The sequence below is a fragment of the Erpetoichthys calabaricus genome, chromosome 7, assembly GCF_900747795.2.
Source record: "Erpetoichthys calabaricus chromosome 7, fErpCal1.3, whole genome shotgun sequence".
NCBI classification, from domain to species: domain Eukaryota; kingdom Metazoa; phylum Chordata; class Cladistia; order Polypteriformes; family Polypteridae; genus Erpetoichthys; species Erpetoichthys calabaricus.
The window spans coordinates 12,564,879-12,591,159 of NC_041400.2; the positions used below are offsets into that span (position 1 = coordinate 12,564,879).

The 26,281-nt window shown below is 40.8% G+C and overlaps 1 protein-coding gene across 2 annotated transcripts in view; it reads left to right on the forward strand.

Annotated features, from left to right (window-relative positions):
* The window catches only part of LOC114654458 (zinc finger and BTB domain-containing protein 7C), a 155,186-nt gene that overhangs the window by 122,376 nt on the left and 6,529 nt on the right, over positions 1 to 26,281 (forward strand). For both annotated transcript variants that reach the window (XM_051929793.1, XM_051929795.1), the window contains one exon: positions 24,019 to 25,237. In XM_051929793.1, the coding sequence (XP_051785753.1) occupies positions 24,033 to 25,237 (1,205 nt within the window). In that variant the 5' untranslated portion in view covers positions 24,019 to 24,032. The remainder of the gene's footprint in view (positions 1 to 24,018; positions 25,238 to 26,281) is intronic.

Genomic DNA, 26,281 nt, shown 5'->3' on the forward strand with positions numbered 1-26,281 from the left:
AGCACTAAAGTCACATTTCGATTGTCATCTTATGGATAATGTTCGAAGGCTCAGATCTACCGCTAGGCAGACAAGTTCAAGTCTTGTCTTTGTTATTTAATAACTAGAAGCTACACGCTGCAATAATACCATTGTTATATCATAATACATTCAATGCCTAATAAGAGTTTTACACCATTGGACTTGCTTTGTTTGGCCTTGAGAGCTTTCTGGCAAACAAGAATTATAATTTTGCAGCATTTGGATGCATTTTCCCTTGACATTATATAACACAATTCTGAAGATATTGCCAGTTTGAGTGTCACGCTGGTTTAAAAATACTGAATTTAGTTTCCCTCCACTAATGAAGAAATGTTCACTAGAAGGGATGATGCCTTAAAGTCTCCTGGGATTAGCACAGTGTTCTTTTCCCAATTCCTCCCCCTTTCTATGAGGGAAATTTTGAATTTTCTCATCAACCCCATCAATTTCACTTTCTCCTACAGTGGGGTTAGGTGACATGGCAGATGGGTGACTGAGGGGGGACTTCCTGTGCCTTTCTTGTGTTGTCCTGTACCTTTTTATAACCAATTACTTGTGCTGTCACAGTTTTCATGTGTTTGTTTTTTGAAAATTCTCAATAAACATTTGTTTGCAAAATAAATTACCCATATTTAGTATATCGTTGCTTACAATTATTTCATTATAGAGAAAATAATGAACTTTTGTAGCATTAACCTTGGTACTTTACAAAATACATAGAAGCACTCAGTAGAATTTGAACACAACCTCTCTTGACTTACATTGAAATTTTTTTGCTATATATTGTCAAAAATCTGCCCCCTTTGCAGTTGTGTGGTTGTTGATTCCCGAATAATAAAAGGCCACAAATCGTAAAAGGGTCCACATAATGTATCTAATTAAACAAATGATACAACAGAAGTATCCATCAAAATATGTTTAATATTATACCTTTTTAATAGTTAACAGCTTTTAAAATCCCCACAAAGGCATGTGACGAAGGGGGGAATAATACAAATACACATGGGGCCTGTCTTTACCACAAAGAACATCATATGGAAAACACAGTATTTTCCTATTTCTAGAAAATTGTTGGAATGTTGGGTCACCCAGTTCAGAACTGGGAATGTTCAGGACAAACTGTAACACCTCTTCACCATATGTAGTACCAATACCATACCACATTGGTCTCTTTCATTTGAGTTTCCTTTGCTACAGAAATCATTTCTTCCAATGACATAAGATCAGATGTCTCTGTGCCGTCCGTGCCACTTCTTGGATCCTGTACTGGAAAAATGGCTTCAAAAAATGGATGAACTGAAGGATGTTTGTTTTATTCCCCATATTCTTTTCAATTCATACTATTGTTACAAACGTTTACGTTCTCCATAGTGAGATCGTTTCTGTGTTTTTCTTTAAAGTTTTGTTGCAAAATTTGTGTTGTACTTAAAAAGAACCACAACATTTATTTGCACATAAATTGCACCCATTCCCATTTCTGACAGCATATGGTGATGCCACCTCTGTGTGGCATAATAATCTAGTCTAACAAGCTGCTCACCTCCATTTGAATTTCTGACTCCATCAATGCGTTTAAGAAGTGTTTGAAGACCCTCTTGTTTGGCAGAGGCGTAGCTAGGGTTTTCAGCGCCCGGGGACAACTGAAGATTTCGCGCCCCCTCCTGTTTCCCAAAATGCAATGGGGAAGGGAATTTAACATCGATTTGGCGCTCCCTGGATGCTGGGCCCGGGGACAGATGTCCCCCCTTGCCCACAGCTACGCCACTGTTTGGTGAATTACTTTATAACTGAGGCTGTTAGGTTTTTTATCCAAAGAAGTGTAACTCACTTGTATTTTGTTCTGAGCTCTTACATGTGATGATCAATTTTATAACCTTGTCCTGTTGCTCTTGTTCCCAAATAGTCCTCCTCACTGATGTTTACCTGATTATTTTGACATCTTTTGAAAGTCGCTTTGGATTAAAGTGTCTGCTATGCCAATAAATGTAAATGCAAATCCCTCTAAGTTTCAAATATAGGCTAATGAGTTGCTGGTGTCTATACTGACAGCACTAGTGCAATGATAAGCATGAACCTTAGATTGCAGTCCTTAGGTTAATATGTGCATACTTATCACTTTACTGTATAAAGTATAATGTTATAATGTATAACCAAACAACTCATCCTGCTCGTCTACACTATGCCCTCCTAAATATACATATTTGACTTTGAATAAGTGAATTTGTCGTGCCTGGTGCTACAAAGAAAGGCTGTGACTGAATTACATTAAGCAGGTTCAGACAATGGATGGCTGGATAGATGGATTCAGAAAAGTAAAATTGATATAAATAATCTAATAACCACCTTTTTTGATTTATGACATATTTGACCTATTTCATTCTGGTATTATTATTGACCATTTTTCTCCTAAACCTTGCTTTAAATGCAGTCCTTAAATCTTAGAGGGTGGTTCAAGTGAGAGGACAAGCTTCTGATCGTGTGATCAAGCTTTAGTTGCCTTGTGTAAGCAGTATATTAAAATTTATAATTGCGTTTCTTTCCTCAAATTAGCATACAGTCATATGAAAAAGTTTGTGAACCCCTCTCAGCCTGCATAATAACCGACTCTCCTTTCAACAACAAAGATAACAGTGGTATGTCTTTCATTTCCTAGGAACATCTGAGCACTGCGGTGTTTTCCGAACAAAGATTTTTAGTGACGCAGTATTTAGTTGTATGAAATTAAATCAAATGTGAAAAACTGGCTGTGCACAAATGTGGGCCCCCTTGTCATTGTGCTGATTTGAATGCCTGTCACTGCTCAATGCTGATTACTTGTAACACCAAATTGGTTGGATGAGCTCATTAAGCCTTCATAGACAGGTGTGTCCAATCATGAGATATAAAGGTATTTAAGGTGGTCAATTACAAGTTGGGCTTCCTTCCCTTTGACTCTCCTCTGAAGAGTGACACCATGGGATCATCAAAGCAACTCTCCAAAGATCTGAAAACAAAGATTGTTGAGTCTCATGGTTTAGGGGAAGGCTACAAAAAGCCATCTCAGAGGTTTAAACTGTCAGTTTCAACTGTAAGGAATGGAGTCAGGAAATGGAAGGCCACAGGCACAGTTGATGTTAAACCCAGCAGGTCTGGCAGGACAAGAAAAATACAAGAGCGGCATATGAACAGGATTGTTAGAATGGTGACAGACAACCCACAGATCACCTCCAAAGACCTGCAAGAACACCTGGCTGCAGATGGTGTATCTGTACATCGTTCTATAATTCAACGTAATTTGCACAAAGAACATCTGTATGGCAGGGTGATGAGAAAGAAGCCCTTTCTGCACTCATGCCACAAACAGAGTCACTTGTTGTATGCCAATGCTCATTTAGACAAGCCAGATTCATTTTGGAACAAAGTGCTTTGGACTAATGAGACAAAAATGGAGTTATTTGGTCAGAACAAAAAGAAGGAAGAAGAACACCGCATTCCAAGAAAAACACCTGCTACCTACTGTCAAATTAGGTGGAGGTTCCATCATGCTGTGGGGCTGTGTGGCTAGTTCAGGGACTGGGGCCCTTGTTAAAGTCGAGGGTCGCATGAATTCACCCCGATATCAACAAATTCTTCAGGATAATGTTCAAGCATCAGTCACAAAGTTGAAGTTACGCAGGGGTTGGATATTCCAACAAGACAATGACCCGAAACACAGTTGGAAATCTACAAAGGCATTCATGCAGAGGGAGAAGTACAATGTTCTGGAATGGCTGTCATAGTCCCCTAACTTGAATATCATCGAAAATCTATGGGATGATTTGAAACAGGCTGTCCATCAAATTGAACTGAACTGGAGAGATTTTGTATGAAGAATGGTCAACAATACCTCCATCCAGAATCCAGACACTCATCAAAGGCTATAGGAGGACAGCGTCTAGAGGCTGTTAGATTAGCAAAAGGAGGCTCAACTAAGTATTGATGTCATATCTCTGTTGGGGTGCCTACATTTATGCACCTGTCTAATTTTGTTATGATACATATTGCATATTTTCTGTTAATCCAATAAACTTAATGTCACTGCTGAAATCCTACTGTTTCCATAAGGCATGTCAGATATTAAAAGGAAGTTGCTACTTTGAAAGCTCAGCCAGTGAGAAACAAAAATCCAAAGAATGCAGAGGGGTTCCCAAACTTTTTCATATGACTAATTAAAAGTTAAGTAAATCCATCCGTCCATTATCCAACCCGCTACAGTATATCCTAACTACAGGGTCATGGGGGTCTGCTGGAGCCAATCCCAGCCAACACAGGGTGCAAGGCAGGAAACAAACCCCAGGCAGGGCGCCCACACAAACACACATCCACACACCAAGCACACACTACGGACAATTTAGAATCGTCAATGCACCTAACCTGCAAGTCTTTGGACTGTGGGAGGAAACCGGAGTAGTTAAGTAAATCAATAAGTAAAAAGGTCTTTACAGTACAGCACAGAGGTTAGTGCTGTTGCCATCAGTTCCATGGTCCAGAGTTTAAATCTGCACCTGGTTCCTTGCATTTTTTTGGGTTTTCCTCATCTACGTATGGGTTTTCTCTAAGTACTCTTCTTTTCTCTCGAATGCCACAGAAATGTATGTAATGTTATTTGGGGATTGAGTGTGTAGGTGACTGCAGCTCGGTGGTGTAGTTAGTACTGTCCTACAGCTCCGTGTACTTGGGGTCAGCTCCTGCCATGGTAAGTGTTTGTACCGACTGCTTGTGCATTTTCTCCAGATATCCTGAAGCCAGGCAGGTTTCCTTAACTGGTACAACTACTGACCTGGTATATGGTGTGTGTGATTAAGTGTGCCTTGTAGTATGTTGGCATCCCATCCAGGGATGGGTCCACGCCTAACATTACATACGACAAGGGTAGTAAATAAAGTAGCATCAGTAACTGCAAAGGCATATAATAGAATTTAAAGAACAACAACATTTGAAGAGGGTTCTCACTGTTAGTACCTGAATTATTTTAATTTACTACTTACAGTTTTTATTTAATCAAATAATGCATGCATTTTCATTTTGGCATTTGTTTTGGTATTTCTAGTATTCGATAGTTACTGATTTTTTCAACAACTGTGTCCTTTCCATTGTGTCAAGGTACATTAACCTTAAGGCTAACACAAATAATGCTTTACCCTCTCTTCTGTATTCCCACATTTCAAGAATGTGTCTTTCCTATTATTTGATGCTGTGGTTGTTTTGTACTCCTCCGCTATCTATCCTTAAATGAGATGGGTGGGCTTTACTGCCTTATCCTGGCTAAACTGTGCAGGCCGGCCTGCTGTAGGTGCTTCTGCAGCTGTGGTGGCCTGTGTAAAAGATGACATTTTCCCATGGCCTTGTACGCCCATTTCGGCAGGGGAACATACCAATGCCAGGCAGTGAGAGGGTGGGCGACCTGCAAATGAAACTGCAAGGTCAGCCAACTGTTTTAGCAATGAGAAGAAGATAAATCAGATTAGAACATTTCCTCTTGTAGGATAAAGGTTTAAAAAAATACTTAAATGTTTGAAGGGCTGGGTGCCGTAATTAAGGTCGACACCTTCCACGTAGCCAAATGAATGGAATTAAAAACTTGTTGGCACTTAAACGTTTATTGTATTTTTTCTTTATTTTATATAGTGTCTTCTATACTGAGCACCATTTCAAACCACCTTACAAATACACGGTTATAGCCTTTTATTTCTTTTTAACATTCAGAGCAACGGAAGGATGAGGGATGTTCAGGGTCACCCAGTGAATCACTGGTGAGGGCCGAACCTTAGCCAGAAGGACACACTACACTGCCTGCCTGTGAACTCAAGCAATATTGAACCACACTGTCTGATTTTTCCAGTCAAATTTTAATTATTTTTTCAAAAAATGCACTTTTATTTTATAATAGCATCTTTCCACGGTGAACACCTCTATAAAGTACAGCATTAAATGACTACTTAATGCCGCAGAGTTAGTAATTGGTCAGAGCCACAGTAGTAGTAGTCGCATTGTCGCGTGTACACAATACAACCAACATGCCACTCTCTGACACCATTTTAAACCAGAATATGATCATCCAAATATAGTAGCTGAAAAAGTTAACTTGCTTTTCAGTTAATGGTTTAACTCCTTCAGGGCTGATGTTGACTTTCGTCAAAATTCAGGGGTAGAGGATGGTAATCGGCTATAAACTGAGACAAAACTCTCCCTTATGTTTTAGTTCGACTCTCTTTGCTTGAGGGAAAGTTACGTAGCTTTGTTGATTTAAGTAGTGAAGAACAAACAGCCTCAAAAATGGCACCAGCATCTGGTGAGACTAAAGCAAATGTGCAAAGCAAAGTACTCCATGGATGTTTTCTGTATTATCGCTGAATCAGACTCTGACTTTTCGGACTCTGAGGTTGATGCAAGTGATCTGGAGAAACTGAGGTATCAGCATCAGCCTATTGGTCCCCAGCTGATCGAGGTGCTGAACACGTTCGTGTAGCTGATACGCTTACACCAGCGTTCGCCTAGGAGGACCACCACTCATGATGACAAGAGGTACAAACCATATTGCATCACACTGCGACTGCCACCGTCGCCCACCTGATGTGCGAAGACAGAGAGGTAGCCGGCCCGCATTCCATGCATTCCTGCAAGGCCATCAAGCCGCCCCTGGGCAGCCGCAGCTGCCAGAGATGACAAACAGGCGCCAACAGCAGCCGCAGCACGTAGTGACAGACATTTTATGTTGATTTATGTGTGAAAATAGTGCATTGTGTGCTTTTCAGAAAACTGAGCTTTTTGGACAAAATATTCAGCCCTCAAAGAGTTAAAGTTGGTTTTGATTGACCAATATAGAAAAGCATAAACCTATGCAGATTTACAGTTCAACATGTTACTTCTCTCTCCAGTCAACTGAAGCCATAACATACATAACATTTATAAACCCAATAAATCCATTTCAGGGACAGATAGTTACATTTATACAGCACTTTTCTGGAAACTCAAAGTCCTTTACATAGACAGCAGTGAGCCACTTCAGCATCCACCTGGTTGATTCAATAGCAGTCATTTTTCCTCCAGTATGCTCGTCTTCCATCTATCAGGCGCCGACACGAGTGGCAGCCTTTCCAGCAGTTCTGTGTATGACTTTATCTTTCTACCTTTTCTCTATTTCTCTGATCACTCCTACCACTTTCTTTTATGTGGACTCGTTCCCTGGACACTTTTTTACTACTTGGACATGGATTTTTACACATCGATACTCGTCTGTTCAGATAGTCAACTTCAAGCGCTGAGAACAAGGGCCTGTGCCGGTGTGGTTCCCTGTTTACCCGACGAGGTAAGAAGGTGGTATCATGGCAACAGAGTCGGCGCTAAGCTAAAGGCTAAGAAGCTAGCGAGAAAGTGGTGATACAAGCCTTCAGTGCCTTCTGTGATCCTGGGAAATGTGAACTCACTACCAAAGAAGATCGACGAACTGGCTGCGCTGGTGAAAAATGTCAGGACCGACAGAGAATAATAAAGTATCTATCTATCTATCTATCTATCTATCTATCTATCTATCTATCTATCTATCTATCTATCTATCTATCTATCTATCTATCTATCTATCTATCTATCTATCTATCTATCTATCTATCTATCTATCTAATCCTGCCAACTACGCTAAAATATTCATCTGTATGCTATATAATGCATTTCTTTCAATCTATCTATCTAATCCTGCCAACTACGCCAAAATATTCATCTGTATGCTATATAATGCATTTCTATCTATCTATCTAATCCTGCCAACTATGCTAAAATATTCATCTGTATGCTATATAATGCATTTCTATCTATCTAATCCTGCCAACTATGCTAAAATATTCATCTGTATGCTATATAATGCATTTCTATCTATCTAATCCTGCCAACTACGCCAAAATATTCATCTGTATGCTATATAATTCATTTCTATCCATCTATCTATCTAATCCTGCCAACTACGCCAAAATATTCATCTGTATGCTATATAATGCATTTCTATCTATCCAATCCTGCCAACTATGCTAAAATATTCATCTGTATGCTATATAATGCATTTCTATCCATCTATCTATCTAATCCTGCCAACTACGCCAAAATATTCATCTGTATGCTATATAATGCATTTCTATCTATCTATCTATCTATCTATCTAATCCTGCCAACTACGCCAAAATATTCATCTGTATGCTATATAATGCATTTCTATCTATCTATCTAATCCTGCCAACTATGCTAAAATATTCATCTGTATGCTATATAATGCATTTCTATCTATCTAATCCTGCCAACTATGCTAAAATATTCATCTGTATGCTATATAATGCATTTCTATCTATCTAATCCTGCCAACTATGCTAAAATATTCATCTGTATGCTATATAATGCATTTCTATCCATCTATCTATCTAATCCTGCCAACTACGCCAAAATATTCATCTGTATGCTATATAATGCATTTCTATCTATCTATCTAATCCTGCCAACTACGCCAAAATATTCATCTGTATGCTATATAATGCATATCTATCTATCTATCTATCTATCTATCTATCTATCTATCTATCTATCTATCTATCTATCTATCTATCTATCTATCTATCTATCTATCTATCTATCTATCTATCTATCTAATCCTGCCATCTACTCCAAAATATTCATCTGTATGCTATATAATGCATTTCTATCTATCTATCTATCTATCTATCTATCTATCTATCTATCTATCTATCTATCTATCTATCTATCTATCTATCTATCTATCTATATATCTATCTATCTATCTATCTATCTATCTATCTATCTATCACTCATTGGTTATTAGATGGTGATCTGGTGAGAGCGATAGATAGCCATTTAAAGACAGGAAATGATTTGGCAGCCAGAATTGATGATAACAACATGATCGATTTACCTGGGATATCTGGGTACACTCTACTTTTTTTGGCGGATACTCAGTGACCTTTTTTGACCACAGAATGTCAGAACCTCACTTTTATATCTCATCTGAGGCAGCATCAGAGCAAGGCATTACTAGCTCTAGAAATGGTTTCAGTCCATTTAAAGACCCACTCACATACATTACACACCCACACTAACACAGCAGAAAATGTATAGTTGCCACATAAAATTGGCAGGTAGGGTCCTGGGTATACAGTATGGGATAAAAAAAAACAAGCAGGCATGGAGAAAAAGGGACATACTGCCACAGACAACGACTGGGTATGGCATTCAAACGTACAACATTAGATCTGTGAGGCAGCGCCGCTAAGCACAGGGCTTCAGAGAATTGTTTCACTCAAATTATAAGCAATTTAGAAGATATTTTATTTAGCACATTTCCATAGTGCAAATTAGACACATTTTACAGGTGTAGGGTGGATTAAGCAGAGGTGAGAATGTGATGACGATTGCACACCTGCCCCATGCCCCACACAGACATGGAGAGAACATGCAAACTCCATGCAGGGAGGACCCGGGAAGTGAACTCAGGCCTCCTTACTGCAAGGCAGCAACGCTACCACTGCGCCACCGTGCCACCCCAAGTGCTATACAATAAATAAAATATCGTATAAAGAAATTTACATACACACAAAGCCTGATGTTGAATCAGAAACAATTACTGTCATATTCCTTAAATATTGTTTGTAGTAAGTAGTAATATCAACTAAAATATTTGATTTTATATGCCACCATTTTATAGTGGGACTGATATGTTATAGCTACAGCTTGCCAAGTAATGAATTATGCCCAAGGGACTGTCTATGTGGACTTTGACTGTTCTCCCAGTGTTGACTACAGAATCAAAATTGTTTCTTTGTAAATGAACATTGGTTTGTCCAGGAGTTTGTTCTGCAGTAGAATTTTACCCCATCAATGGATGTCTCGATCTCCCATGTGAAAACTGCCCCAAAGCACTGTACAGTGGAAAGTAATTTCCCCCATAGGATTGTATGTAAATACAATTAATCCGTTCTGGACCGTAGGAGCTGTATGTAAACATATTTTTTTTTAAAAAAGATTTTTAAGCACAAAAATAGTTAATTATACCATAGAATGCACAGTGTAATAGTAAACTAAGTGTTTACTTACTTCTTCTGCTTGGGCTCTCTTGCTCTCTCTCTCTCTCTCTCTCTCTCTCTCTTGCTCGCTCGCTCACTCACTCACTCACTCACTCACTCACTCACTCACTCACTCACTCACTCACTCACTCACTCACTCACTCACTCACTCACTCACACTCGCTGCACAGGGAATGCACAGGGAGAGACTGAACACGTACGGAAATCATCGGCGCGTACGAACCGGAAGGGAAACTGGCTTGTTCGTCACCCGAGTGTGTGGTCATGAACAGATGCAAAAGTTTGGCGAACGTTTTGGTCGTAACCCGATTTGTACGTGTTCAGAGACGTTCGTGACCCGAGGCAGGGGCGGCTCTAGGTTCGTTGCGGCCCTGGGCAGAGAAAGAATCGGTGGCCCCTTCACCCGCCAATGTCAATATGGTATGTTATGCACGGCGGATAGCCACGCCCGTTGCGGACGTTACAATACTACATATAGCTTACTGCTCCGACTCTAGCGACATTAGTAAATACAGCGTACTAATTAATAAGAAACACAATGTTTTTTCTGCCACATTGCTGTCAGCCATGTCGTTATTTTCTCTGTTTTATATTCAATATATATTGGCATGGCGGTCCCTGGGATTTGGCAGCCCTGTGCAGGTACACAGTTGGCACATGCCTAAAGCCGCCCCTGCCCGAGGTTCCACTGTACATGGAAACTTCTGTACAAGTATCACTGTAGAAAGTTCTACAATATCAGTCCTGTCAGGTTTAACGACTTGGATAAAAAGTGAATCAATGATCAGAACTGAACTGGCAACCTTGTCATTTACAGTCCAGTATGTCAGCCACTAGGATACATTGCTTACACTAAATAGCCCCACCAGTCTGGGTCCAGTATTAAAGACATGGGACTCTTTGTGGTGGCGCAGTGGTAGCGCTGCTGCCTCGCAGTTAGGAGACCTGGGTTCACTTCCCGGGTCCTCCCTGCGTGGAGTTTGCATGTTCTCCCCGTGTCTGCGTGGGTTTCATCCCACAGTAAAGCCATACAGGTTAAAGCACTGGCGTTCCTAGTTTGTGTGTGTCCTGTCTGGGGTTTGTTTCCTGCTTTTTTGTCTGTGCTGGCTGGGATTGGCTCCAGCAGACCTCTGTGACCCTGTAAGTTAGGTTATAGCACATTAGTTAATGGATGGATGGACTCTTTGTGGTCACTATTAATGAATGTCTAACATCATTTAACATTTCATATTAAAAATACAGTATGACCTGCCTGTCACAAACATGGTAGACAATACAACATTGCAAGAGGAGAAAGTGACAAATTATTTAGACAAAATTAAAGCAGTACTTCAGTAAGATGAAGTGGCCAGTGCTCTATAATTTTTCAGAAGCACTCAAACAGTACCCAAAGCTAAGGCGGCTCAGAAACCAGTGCCCGATATTAAATGATCAATGACAGCACTCCTGCCATCACTAGTACCAGTGCTACTCATTTGTCACATAAAGATGCCACTGTCTATCGATTAAGGCTTTGCCCAATACAAAGTACCAGTTTAAATCCTGATCACAGGGAAAAACTCTGCTTTCTTCTTTACATTGTGGCTCAGTTTGATAATTCAGAGTGACCAACTTATTGAAACTGAAGTGACTCACACTTTTAAATGAGTTTTAATTATCGTCATGTGGATTACATCGGAGTTGTTGGCTGTGATCAGGAATTTAATTTGAGTTAATGACTTGCATGGGGAGAGGGGTGTGGAGTTACAGAATGGTTTCTATTAGGAGACAGTCGAATGATTGGAAAAACTTCACTCATAATCATTCTGCCAAATCCTCTTCCCCACCAGCGCCACAATATTTCTGTTATGCCTGTTTGGTCTCAACCTGTATATCAGCAATGCATGTGAAAAATCCAGTTTCAGGCAGCAAATGCTGAGCTACATTACATATTTTTATTCACCGCAGATATTTAAAATTTCAACAATTTCTTTTATTTAATCATGATCGATGGCTCAATCCATTTTAATTTCCATCCAACCATTAATCTGTCCATTTGTGAATCTCCTTAATCCATTTCAGGGCTGCATCACAATACCGGACCAAACAAAACACACTCACTCATACAAGGCCAAATAACCCAACATACAGTCCTTTGGAATGATGGAGGAAAACCAGCATTACCTGAGAAAACCAACACAGGGACTTGGAGGATGTGTAAACCTCACAGGAACCGGTGACACAAATAAAGAAAGCATGAGGTGTGATGTCTTAACAGAACCAGGCCTGGAAATTGTGTAGAACCTCCCTCATAACTGTAAGTAACACAGCTACAGTGTCTGTGTAACGGAGCTTAAGGGTCCAGGCTGAAATGCACTACACTCAAACAACTATCAATAAGTTTTAGGAAGAAGAAAAAGCGCATTCAGAAAATATTCTTTGTGCTGCAAATTAGAACATACAAATAACCTTTTTTAAATACAAAAATAAAAACACAATGATTTTACTTATTCTTAACAATTTTTCTTCGCTACTGAAGCAGTGAAGAGTCCAGCTCCTAGCAATCATGTAATCAAGGAAGGAATATATTTAGCAGCAGGTTGTAGAGTTATTGTATTAGGCATTCCTGAAGATCTGTTCAAGTCTATTGAACTGTTAAAATCTATCTACTGTAGTAATTCAGTATTTTATGCTGGAAGTTTCTCGGTGTATGTACTTCTCATGTTTGATATTATATTCAAGATCCTGTATTCTGTATAGTCTCCGGCTCATCTCCAGTAGAAACAAAAATGTTTATTACTAAAGAAAACATCATAATGATTACTAAAAAAGATTAAAATAAAAAACTGAGGAAGGGTAGTAAAAATTATGGCAGAACTGTATACTAATTGTAAGGTATAGTAATAGATAGATAGATAGATAATCTGAAAGGCACTATATGATAGATAGATAGATAGATAGATAGATAGATAGATAGATAGATAGATAGATAGATAGATAGATAGATAGATAAACTGAAAGGCACTATATGATAGATAGATAGATAATCTGAAAGGCACTATATGATAGATAGATAGATAATCTGAAAGGCACTATATGATAGATAGATAGATAGATAGATAGATAGATAGATAGATAGATAGATAGATAGATAGATAGATAGATAGATAGATAGATAGATAGATAGATAGATAATCTGAAAGGCACTATATGATAGATAGATAGATAGATAGATAGATAGATAGATAGATAGATAGATAGATAGATAGATAGATAGATAGATAGATAATCTGAAAGGCACTATATGATAGATAGATAGATAGATAGATAGATAGATAGATAGATAGATAGATAGATAGATAGATAGATAGATAGATAGATAGATAGATAGATAATCTGAAAGGCACTATATGATTGATAGATAGATAGATAATCTGAAAGGCACTATATGATAGATAGATAATCTGAAAGGCACTATATGATAGATAGATAGATAGATAGATAGATAGATAGATAGATAGATAGATAGATAGATAGATAGATAGATAGATAGATAGATAGATAGATAGATAATCTGAAAGGCACTATATGATAGATAGATAGATAAATAATCTGAAAGGCACTATATGATTGATAGATAGATAGATAGATAATCTGAAAGGCACTATATGATAGATAGATAGATAGATAGATAGATAGATAGATAGATAGATAGATAGATAGATAGATAGATAGATAATCTGAAAGGCACTATATGATTGATAGATAGATAGATAATCTGAAAGGCACTATATGATTGATAGATAGATAGATAGATAGATAATCTGAAAGGCACTATATGATAGATAGATAGATAGATAGATAGATAATCTGAAAGGCACTATATGATTGATAGATAGATAATCTGAAAGGCACTATATGATAGATAGATAGATAATCTGAAAGGCACTATATGATAGATAGATAGATAGATAGATAGATAGATAGATAGATAGATAGATAGATAGATAGATAGATAAGGCACTATGTAACAGGGATGCAGCATACAGTATAAGATGGATAAACAGATATCTCAGCTATTATATAATGCTATAATGGTATGCCAGCATTTTTGTACTTGGCCAATTCAAAAACTTGCTTTAGGAAGAGGTGTTAGTAAGGCCAGCAGGGAGCAAATGCTATAGTTCATATGAGATGTAAAACCAAAATCCCGACTCTGCTTACCCTACTGTTGTGTCTAAATTGTCCATCACTGCCTTGTCCATTCAGCCCCCCCCCCTATTAATCTGTTGTCCCTGACTAGCTAACTACCTCTCTCATCTCCTCCACCACCATGATTGAGGAGCATGCTACACATTGATGGTGTTGGAAGTGGCTCCCCTCTATCTGTGTAAAGTGCTTTGAGCGTCCAGAGTGTTACATAAATTTAGCTGTCTGTCTATCTATTATAGCTATATTTCTGCAGTTGTTCCTAACAACTTCTCTGTCCATAAATATTTGGACAGAGACAACTTTGTTCTAATTTTGGTTCTGTACGTTACCACAATGAATTTTAAATGAAACAACTCAGATGCAGTTGAAGTGCAGACTTTCAGCTTTAATTCAGTGGGGTGAACAAAACGATTTTTTTTCAACTAAAGCATTTTTTGAACACAATCCCTTCATTTCAGGGGCTCAAAAGTAATTGGACAAATTAAATAACTGTAAATAAAATGTTCATTTCTAATACTCGGTTCAACTGCATCCAAGTTGTTTCATTTAAAATTAATTGTGTGTAACGTACAGAACCAAAATTAGAACAAAGTTGACTCTGTCCAAATATTTATGGACCTAACTGTAGGTTCCTCCGTCTTTAATAGACAAACGGAGAAGTTGAATAAAATGGAAACTAGAGCAAGATGTAGGCTTTTACTGCAGATTACACAAGTTTCCAAAATTTACTTGCCCTCTTAATCAGGAAGATTTAGACAATAATAAAACTTTTTGAGATTTCTATGTCATGTTGATGTTAGTTGTATTGTGATGGCCTCTAATGTGCTTTTCTCACATTTGGCAGAAGGGTATTCATTTTAAACTCCGAGATGTAGTGTATTTCTGAGTTTCTTTTCATAGTTTAGTTCAAGTCTTTGCACGCAGCATTCATAACAGTCAACTGAAACAACAGAAGCAGCACCCATCAGACCTGAGGGCTGAACGACAGGTGCATTACCTGAAACTCCTGTAAGTTTGTGTTTTATATTTGATAGGGTGGGTGGGAGCCAATACATACAGGATCCTGCCCTCGCTCCAGGTGCTTTTTCTGGCAGGACTGTGTCCTGGATTTTGAACTACCACACCCTCAGTGGAGTTTATACACACATTATACACACACACACACAATGAGTGTTTTTAAACACATCATGATTTAATTGCTTAACATTATACATCCATATAAGCGAGTATGGCTTTATTGCTTGCTTAATTCCGTTTGCTGTATGTCATACCACATAAATATTTCTGCCTTCAAAATAATCACTTTTACCTTCAGTAATGTTAAAATATATTATTTGCTTTACTATTTTGTCTTGTCAGTCATTGTCCAACCCGCTATATCCTAACACAGGGTCACAGGGGTCTGCTGGAGCCAATCCCAGCCAGCACAGGGTACCAGCCCACCGCAGGGCACACACACACACCAAGCACACACCAAGCACAATTTAGAATCGCCAATGCACCTAACCTGCATGTCTTTGGACTGTGGGAGGAAAGCCACGCAGACACGGGGAGAACATGCAAACTCCATGTAGGGAGGACCCGGGAAGCGAACCCAGGTCTCCTTACTGCGAGGCAGCAGCGCTACTGACTTGTTTAAAGATAAAAACCTATGGTGATGTTATTTTACAGTGAATCAGATGGCATCATTAATATTTGATACAACACATTTTATTGTAAAAAATTATCTATTGTTGGCATGGAGCTAGACAGTTTAACATCTGTGGCAGAGCGACGGGCGCTCAGCAGGCTCCTATCAATTATGGAGAATCCACTGCATCCACTTAATAGTATCATCTCCAGATAGAAGAGCAGCTTCAGCGACAGACTGCTGTCACTGTCCTGCTCCACTGACAGATTGAGGAGATCGTTCCTCCCCCAAACTATGCGACTCTTTAATTCCACCAGGGGGGGTAAACGTTAATATTTAACATTATACATAGTTATTGTCTGTTTTTTTTCACCTGTATTATTATCATTCTTTAATTTAATATTATTTATTGTATCAGTATGCTGCTGCTGAAGAATGTGAATTTCCCATCGGGATTAATAAAGTATCTATCTATCTATCTATCTATCTATCTATCTATCTATCTATCTATCTATCTATCTATCTATCTATCTATCTATCTATCTATCTATCTATCTATCTATCAAATCTTGGGCAGGGTGCCAACCCACCACAGGACACACACACATACCCACACACCAAGCACACACACTAGGGACAATTTAGAATCGCCAATGCACCTAACCTGCATGTCTTTGGGCTGTGGGAGGAAACCCACGCAGACACGGGGAGAACATGCAAACTCCACCCGGGAAGCAAACCCAGGTCTCCTAACTGCGAGGCAGCAGCGCTACCCACTACGCCACCCCTTTTAAAGCATTAACAGATAATAAAAATTCATGCGGTCACAGTATCATTGACAGGCACCAGACCACAAGAACACAAAATATATACAATTTAGAGTCTTGGGTTCAAAGTTTACCTGTAAACTTATTACAGCAAAATGTTTGCCTGTACTGTGAAAAGCACTATATAGAAATACATTGAAACGTACCAGGTACATTTTTATCTTAGTCTTTTTAAAAAAAGAAAGAAATAATGACAATAAATTTGATATTTGAATGCTGGAGGTACAATAAAAGGCCAAAATAAAGCCCATACACCATCTCCAGTATAATGTACAAAGCATATGTGCCACACTTTACATCCATCCATCCATCCATTTTCCAACCTGCTGAATCCGAACACAGGGTCACGGGGGTCTGCTGGAGCCAATCCCAGCCAACACAGGGCACAAGGCAGGAACCAATCCCGGGCAGGGTGCCAACCCACCGCAGGACACACACAAACACACCCACACACCAAGCACACACTAGGGCCAATTTAGAATCGCCAATCCACCTAACCTGTATGTCTTTGGACTGTGGGAGGAAACCCACGCAGACACGGGGAGAACATGCAAACTCCACGCAGGGAGGACCCGGGAAGCGAACCCAGGTCCCCAGGTCTCCCAACTGCGAGGCAGCAGCGCCACCGTGCCGCCCCGCCATACTTTACAGTTATCAAATATTTTGGACAGGTCATTTATTTTCTAAACCCATTCATCCATCTTCCAAGCCCATTTAATCCCTGAGCGGGGTAACAGGGAAGCTTGAGCCCATCTCAGCAAGCAGTGGACACAAGGCAGGGACCACCCTTGGACAGGGTGCCAGTCTATCGCAGGGTGATTAAACAGACACACACACACACAAATCTAGTCTTGGGTTCAAAGTTTACCTGTAAACTTATTACAGCAAAATGTTTGCCTGTACTGTGAAAAGCACTATATAGAAATACATTGAAATGAACGTAAATCCCGACCAGGTACATTCTCGCTCCCTCTTTTTCTCAAACACGTACTGTTTTCTTACATTGCTTTACCCAGGTATTCCAGTTTCATTCCCACATCCCATTCATGTGCAGGGTAAGTTAACTGGTAACTCTGAATTGGTGAGTGATTGTGTGTGTGTGTGATGGATTAACCACCAACATGGCTTTGTTCCTTTCTTACACTATAAACTGCACGGGGCAGGTCCTGGTTCCATGTGAATTTCATATTGGAATAAGTGGGGATAGAAAAGGGAGTGACATGGCGGTACAGTAGTAGTGCTGCTGCCTTGCAACAAGAAAGGTTGGATTCATGTCCCGGTTCCTCCCAGTGTGGAGTTTGCATGTTCTTCCCTTGTCCACATGGGTTTCCTCCCACCGTCCAGAAACATACAGGTTACTCGGATTGGCAATACTAGATTTGTGTGTGTGTGTGTGTGTCTGTTTAATCACCCTGCGATAGACTGGCACCCTGTCCAGGGGTGGTCCCTGCCTTGTGTCCACTGCTTGCTGAGATGGGCTCAAGCTTCCCTGTTACTCTGCTCAGGGATTAAATGGGCTTGGAAAATGGATGAATGGGTTTAGAAAATAAATGACCTGTACAAAATATTTGATAACTGTAAAGTATGGCAGGCGGCACGGTGGCGCAGTGGTAGCGCTGCTGCCTTGCAGTTAGGAGACCTGGGTTCGCTTCCTGGGTCCACCCTGCGTGGAGTTTGCATGTTCTCCCCGTGTCTGCGTGGGTTTCCTCCCACAGTCCAAAGACATGCAGGTTAGGTGGATTGGCGATTCTAAATTGGCCCTAGTTTGTGTGCTTGGTGTGTCCTGCAGTGGGTTGGCACCCTGCCCGGGATTGGTTCTCTGCCTTGTGCCCTGTGTTGGCTGGGATTGGCTCCAGCAGACCCCCGTGACCCTGTGTTCGGATTCAGCGGGTTGGACAATGGATGGATGGATGGATGTAAAGTATGGCACATATGCTTTGTGCATTATACTGGAGATGGTGTATGGACTTTATTTTGGCCTTTTATTGTACCTCCAGCATTCAAATATCAAATTTATTGTCATTATTTCTGATAAAAATGTACCTGGTATGTTTCAATGTATTTCTATATAGTGCTTTTCACAGTACAGGCAAACATTTTGCTATAATAAGTTTACAGGTAAACTTTGAACCCAAGACTCTAAATCGTATATATTTTGTGTTCTTGTGGCCTGTCAATGATACTGTGACCACAATAATTTTTATTATGTGTTAATGCCTTAAAAGTTAACAGTGTCTGCAGCTAATTTTTACAATAAAATGTGTTGTATCACATATTAATGATGCCATCTAATTCACTATAAAATGACATCACCATAGGTTTTTATCTTTAAACAAGACAGTAGCGCTGCTTCCCGGGTCCTCCCTGTGTGGAGTTTGCATGTTCTCCCCGTGGGTGCCTCCAGCACTGGAGTGATCTTAAAATGGCTGTGCACCGACGCTTCCCATCCAACCTGAAGGAACTTGAGAGGTGCTGCAAAGAGGAATGGGCGAAACTGGCCAAGGATAGGTGTGCCAAGCTTGTGGCATCATATTCAACAATACTTGAGGCTGTAATTGCTGCCAAAGGGGCATACTTATGTACATGGGATTTCTCAGTTTTTTTATTTTTAATAAATTTGCAAAAATCTCAAGTATACTTTTTTCATGTTGTCATTATGGGGTGTTGTGTGTAGAATTCTGAGGAAAAAAATGAATTTAATCCATTTTGGAATAAGGCTGTAACATAACAAAATGTGGAAAAAGTGATGTGCTGTGAATACTTTCTGGATGCACTGTATATATAAAATATATATATATATATATATATATATATATATATATATATATATCAGAAAAGCACATCATTTTCTAAGACACACTTTTTACCATAAAACTTTAAAAAGCACCTCCTGTAACATTTTCTCTAAGTGACTGACTCAGCAGACATGCCATCACAGTCACAAGCTGTTAAACATCTGAATGTTTGTTAAATTAATAGTATGACACAGTGCATTGGTTTGCATAGTCCACAAACCAAAGTAAAGAGGTGATGTTTGCACATTCATTTCTCCACAAGGCTTATTTCTGTCCATTACAGACAGCTTCATTATCTGTGTAATTTCGGCCTGATTGTGAAACATTTAGAGATTGCCCCATTCTGAACATTTTATTTGTATTGTTACTACATATGAATTCTTGTGGCGTTCTTAGCTGGCTAAATGATTAGTAAGTATCTATCTATCTATCTATCTATCTATCTATCTATCTATCTATCTATCTATCTATCTATCTATCTATCTATCTATCTAAACAGTTAAAAAAAAGAAACAGAGAACACTCTAGCACTAAGGTGGAGTTCCTAGGATATTCTAGTAGTAAATAGGAATTTCTCTTTTATTTGTAGTTTATTCGTGATCTACACAGGACATTTTTTAACCATCTGATAAAAAAGTTCATAACTTGTTAGATGTAACAGTAACAGTGTGTTACTTAAGTACAGGAGTTATTGAACTAATATGTGTGGTGTAGCAGGTCCACAGCTCAAGTCATCTGGGCCACACATGGCATGTGTGGCAGGAGCGGTTCCCAGGTGATACTGTATGTGATGCGGACGGTCCTCACTAAAGTGCACAGGTGAGGAGTCGTCCGCATCCGTAATTGATGCCGGGAGCTGCTAATTGCCACATCTGTCCCCGTAATTTAATAGAAGCGCGAGGCGGGTAAGGTAAAAAGAAGGAAGGAATCAAAAAAAAAAAAAAATGAACGGGAGGATAAAGGTGAAGAAGATGGCAGGAAGCATAGAGAAAGCGAGCGAGCAAGCGCAGTCTCACGCTGATTTGCAGGCAGCTGGGAGAGGCGAGCCCGAGTGGGGTGTTTGGCCGGCACCCGAGGGCCGACGGTACTGGTCGCTCCTGCTGAGCATTTCCTGGGGGCAGGAGTGACCAGGAGAAGGTTGGCTCGCTGCATAAGGCCAGCGAAGGCAGCAGGAGGCGCGGATTTGGAGTAGAATTCCCAGCGTGAGCGCACTGGCTGTTAGGATATAGCGGGTTGGACAATGACTGACTGACTGACTGACTGACTGACTGACTGACTTCAAAGTTTCATTACATCACATAAACATCAGGATTAGGTAGTGGTTGGAATGTAAGTTATCAATGCTTTGGTGGTAAGCGCATTTGTATTAAATTATAGCATTTATTTTTCAATATGGACAAATGAAATTATCTGTACTGCGGTGGGTTGGCACCCTGCCCAGGATTGTTTCCTGCCTTGTGCCCTGTGTTGGCTGGGATTGGCTCCAGCAGACCCCCGTGACCCTGTGTTCGGATTCAGCGGGTTGGAAAATGGATGGATGGATGGAAATTATCTGTAATAAACAGTTACAGTATTTCATTAATTGATCTTTACTATCAATAAATACATTTAATTTCAATCATTCATAGACTTCTCCATGTAACAGTCAGTCAGTCAGTCATTGTCCACCCCGCTATTGATGAAAATAAAATTAAGTTCTGTATTGTAAAACATTCTACATTTCTCAGTATGTGCGTCTCGGGAACTGCAGGTCTGACATTGCGGTCAGCAGGGGACTGTACTTTCTCCGGTCCTGTTCAGCCTATATACATCGGACCTCCAATACAACTCGGAGTCCTGCCACGTGCAAAAGTTCGCTGACGACACTGCTATCGTGGGCTGCATCAGGAGTGGGCAGGAGGAGGAGTATAGGAACCTAATCAAGGACTTTGTTAAATGGTGCGACTCAAACCACCTACACCTGAACACCAGCAAAACCAAAGAGCTGGTGGTGGATTTTAGGAGGACCAGGCCCCTCATGGACCCCCGTGATCATCAGAGGTGACTGTGTGCAGAGGGTGCAGACCTATAAATACCTGGGAGTGCAGCTGGATGATAAACTGGACTGGACTGCCAATACTGATGATCTGTGCAAGAGAGGACAGAGCTGACTATACTTCCTTAGAATAAGATAATAAGATGCTGCAGATGTTCTATCAAACAATTGTGGCAAGCGCCCTCTTCTACGTGGTGGTGTGCTGGGGAGGCAGCATAAAGAAGAGGGACGCCTCACGCCTGGACAAACTGGTGAGGAAGGCAGGCTCTATTGTAGGCACAGAGCTGGACAGTTTGACATCTGTGGCAGAGCGACGGGCGCTGAGCAGACTCCTGTCAATCATGGAGAATCCACTGCAGCCACTGAACAGGATCATCTCCAGACAGAGGAGCAGCTTCAGAGACAGACTGCTGTCACCGTCCTGCTCCACTGACAGACTGAGGAGATCGTTCCTCCCCCACACTATGCGACTCTTCAATTCCACCCGGGGGGGGGGTAAACATTAACATTATACAAGATTATGGAATATTATACCTGCCTTGCACTCTCCACCTTGCATTTTTTAACTTGCACTGCGCTTTTATTGCTCTTTAATTTAATATTGTTTTTTATCAGTATGCTGCTGCTGGAGTATGTGAATTTCCCCTTGGGATTAATAAAGTATCTATCTATCTACCTATCTATCTAACTAACTATTGTGATACTGGCGCTTGTTTGGCGCCAACCCGACACGGGAGGCACGGGCAAAATAAACAAAACATTTATTTTTCTTCACCTGTTGGTCACGTCTTCCCCGTGAACCCCACAGGCACAACACAGTCCCAAAACACAAATAAAACACCCCAAACCACACTCATCTTTCCTCCACTCCTCCCAGGGCGGCGGCGGCGGCGGCGGCGGCGGCTTCTTCTTCTTCTTCTTCTTCTTCTTCTTCTTCTTCTTCTTCTTCTTCTTCTTCTTCTTCTTCTTCTTCTTCTTCTTCTTCTTCTTCTTCTTCTTCTTCACTCTGGCGCCCTGTGTAGTGGATGCAGGCTTCTCTTATAGCCAACCCGGAAGTGCTCCAGGTGCTCGTTGACCTACTTCTGGCTGCACTTCCGGGTGTGGCTGTGCTCCTGCCCAGACGAGCTTGTTAAGCCTTGCTGCTCCCCCTGGCGGTTTCCACGGAGCCCAACCATATTACCAGCCCCGATGCAACCCGGGGGTCGTAGCACCAAGTGTTACAGGGGACGTCACGTGCATCCCATGGCTGCTCCCCTGGATCCAGTGTCATAGGTGCGTTCCACCACTCTATCTATCTATCTATCTATCTATCTATCTATCTATCTATCTATCTATCTATCTATCTATCTATCTATCTATCTATCTATCTATCTATCTATCTATCTATCTATCTATCTATCTATCTATCTATCTATCTATCTATCATATAGTGGTCTATCTATCTATCTATCTATCTATCTATCTATCTATCTATCTATCTATCTATCTATCTATCTATCTATCTATCTATCTATCTATCATGAGGTCAAAGAATGGTAATGTGTTGCATGCTGGGTGGGCATGCAAGTAACTGTTTCGGTGTATTCTGTACAGTACACTTGACAGTCTTAACTACTACTACTAAATTGCAGATCATTAAGACATACATTTCTACATCTCACTCAGGTCAGATTCCATTACTTCTAAAATGAAGCAGAGTCTCATTTACCGGCAGTGACAGGATTTCATCTTGGTAACATTCATAATCAAACCCACTTAAACCAGTCAGGGTCACAGTATGCTGATGCCCCTGTCCCAGAAACACTGGACAAAAGGGAGGAAACAGTACCAGTCTATCACAGGACCCATTCATGCGCACACTCACACACCTGCGGTTTTGGGCATGTGGGACAAAAAAATCCACACAAACAATGGGAGAACATACAAACTCCAAGCAGACAACTTTGGGGTGTGGAACTTGAACTCTAGTCACTGTAATTGGAAGGTAGAATGGCTAACATCCATTATTCATTATATTTCAGCTTATGGTTGTACCCCCTAGAAGCTGTATCCAAGCTTGAGAGTAATACAATCTAGAGGGGACAATCAGCTGAATGATAGGACCACTAACGTACTCACTTGGTTCAATATGGCATCACCAGTTAACATACAGAAGGGTTTGTAATATGAGAGACGAAACAGAGTACCTAGAGGAAAATCGCATGGACGTGGAGTGAACATATTCAGTAAATGCACCAGACGCAGTGGGTGATCGAGGATTCGGATCCATGACTCCAGGAAATGTGATGAAGTTACTCCCCAATGCCTCCCATGTAACTGCTTACATGAAAATGCTATGTCAAAAAAGTCAATTGAGATTAGGTCTGTGCTATTTCTGACATCTGTGTGTTTGAAAATAATTTTATTTCTGTTCTCTTTTTAGATTCTGATGAAAATATGGCAAGTAGTGATGATGACCTGATTGGGATCCCTTTCCCCAACCACAGCAGTGATGTTCTGTGCAGCCTTAATGAGCAAAGGCAAAATGGGCTCCTATGTGACGTCCTTCTCATTGTCAAAGAGCACGAGTACTACACGCACCGCTCTGTCTTGGCTGCCTGCAGCAAGTACTTTCAAAAGCTCTTCACTGTGGGCTCCTCAGGTGAACAGCACAATGTTTATGAGATTGATTTTGTTACCCCGGAATCCTTGGGCGCAATCTTAGAGTTTACTTACACCTCCACATTAACTATCACTGCCTCTAATGTTAAGGAAATCCTCAATGCTGCTCAGATGCTGGAGATTCCATGTGTAATTAATGTGTGCCTTGAAATTATGGAGACACATAGGGAGGCAGATGAAGAAGAAGATGAGGAAGAGGATGATGAGGAAGAGGACGAAGAGGAAGAAGAAAATGCATCTGAAATTTTAGAGCCACAGGAATCAGAGAAATCAGCCATTGCACAGAACAGTTGCCCAAGCACCTCTAACCCAGAGCGCACACCTGAAGAAGATTTTTGCAGGGACAAATCAAGGGACTTCAAAATTGTTGAACAATTTACCGATAAACCAAAGGAGCAAGGAGCCACTTGTCTGGATGGTGGAACATATGGACCCCTACGAGACTTCTCCATCGAATCTCTATTGCAAGAAGGGCTTTATCCAAAAATAAACCTACCTGACAGCAGACCAAACTTTTCCCCACTTATGCCCAGCTTTTTTCCACCCATGTGGGCTGGGGATTTTGCTGCCTTTCCTCAGATTCTTGACCACCGCCACCAAGAAATGGAAAGTGGTCCTCTGGATCTGGTAATTAAGAAAGAGAAAATTAAAGAGGAGCTTAAAGATGAACTCCAACCCAACGGCTTTCCCAGTGAATTTTTTAAAGACCTAATTGGCCTCAGTTCTAGAACTCAGCTTGGACCCATTAAAGAAGAGAGTGACTTCAGCACTTACCTGAACTTTTTAAGTGCCACCCATCTTACTGGACTCTTTCCACCGTGGCAACTTGAGGAAGAAAGAAAAATGAAACCCAAAGCCTCCCAACAATGCCCTATATGTAACAAGGTGATCCAGGGAGCAGGAAAACTGCCTCGGCATATGAGGACGCACACTGGAGAGAAGCCATACATGTGTAATATCTGCGAGGTTCGGTTTACCAGGTGAGATTTATCAATAGATAGAACAGCAGCTAAACTAGTTTATACATTGCACAATATGTCATTGGGTATACTAGAGGGCACATTATTTACATTATCAGTTAAATGAACGTAACAGACTCAGATGTTATGGTTGTAGGGGGCTGGAGGTCATCACAGAAGAATCTTGCACAGGACAAGAACTACATCTAAAAAGGGCATCAGTCCATCACACAGTCCTCTCGCTCACACACTGACAGGGCCAGTTCTGAATCTCGATTCAACCTTAGCGGCATATCTTTAGGATGTAGGGAGAAAACCAGAATACCTCCAAGAAAAAAAAACTACACACTGGCAGCAACAACGTGAAAGATACTGATCCAGCATTGTGGGTAAATTACCAGCAATAAAAACGTATTATTTGATCTTTAGAAGCATTCAACCATTGGTAGATTCTAAAAGGAATCCATATTACTAACCGAGAATGGTAAACCGGATATGGACGCAGGTACATGCCCATGGATACAGGAGACATAGTGCGCAGGCGCCACACAAAAACGAGGAATCAGCCCCCCGCCCCAGAGTGAAACGGGACAGACTCCGGAGTCCACAAAGGTTCACAAATCAAACCTGAGATAGTACGGAAAGCGGTAATGACACAGCCACACCAAAAAAGAGGATACAGCCCCCCGGCCCAGAGTAAAACGGGACACACTACAGAGTCCACAAAAGTCCACAACACACCGCATAATCAAACCCGAGATGGTACGGAAAGCGCAGGCGCCTGAAACGCGCTATACACCGCCAACAACGAAAGAGCTCAACTAACAGAAATAAGAAATAAAGCAACAAGCCCAGAGAATACGGAACCATAAACGTCCACACCACACAGCAGAGGCAAACCCGACATAGTACGGAAGGTGCAGGCGCCTACATCGCGCGTCGGAACGCACAGGAAAGTACGAAAGGCAAAGGCGCCTACACAGCATAGTGAAACCCGACATAGTACGGAATGCGCAGGCGTCACCGCCATATTGTGAGTGGCACTCCTGCGGAGTGAAGTTAGGA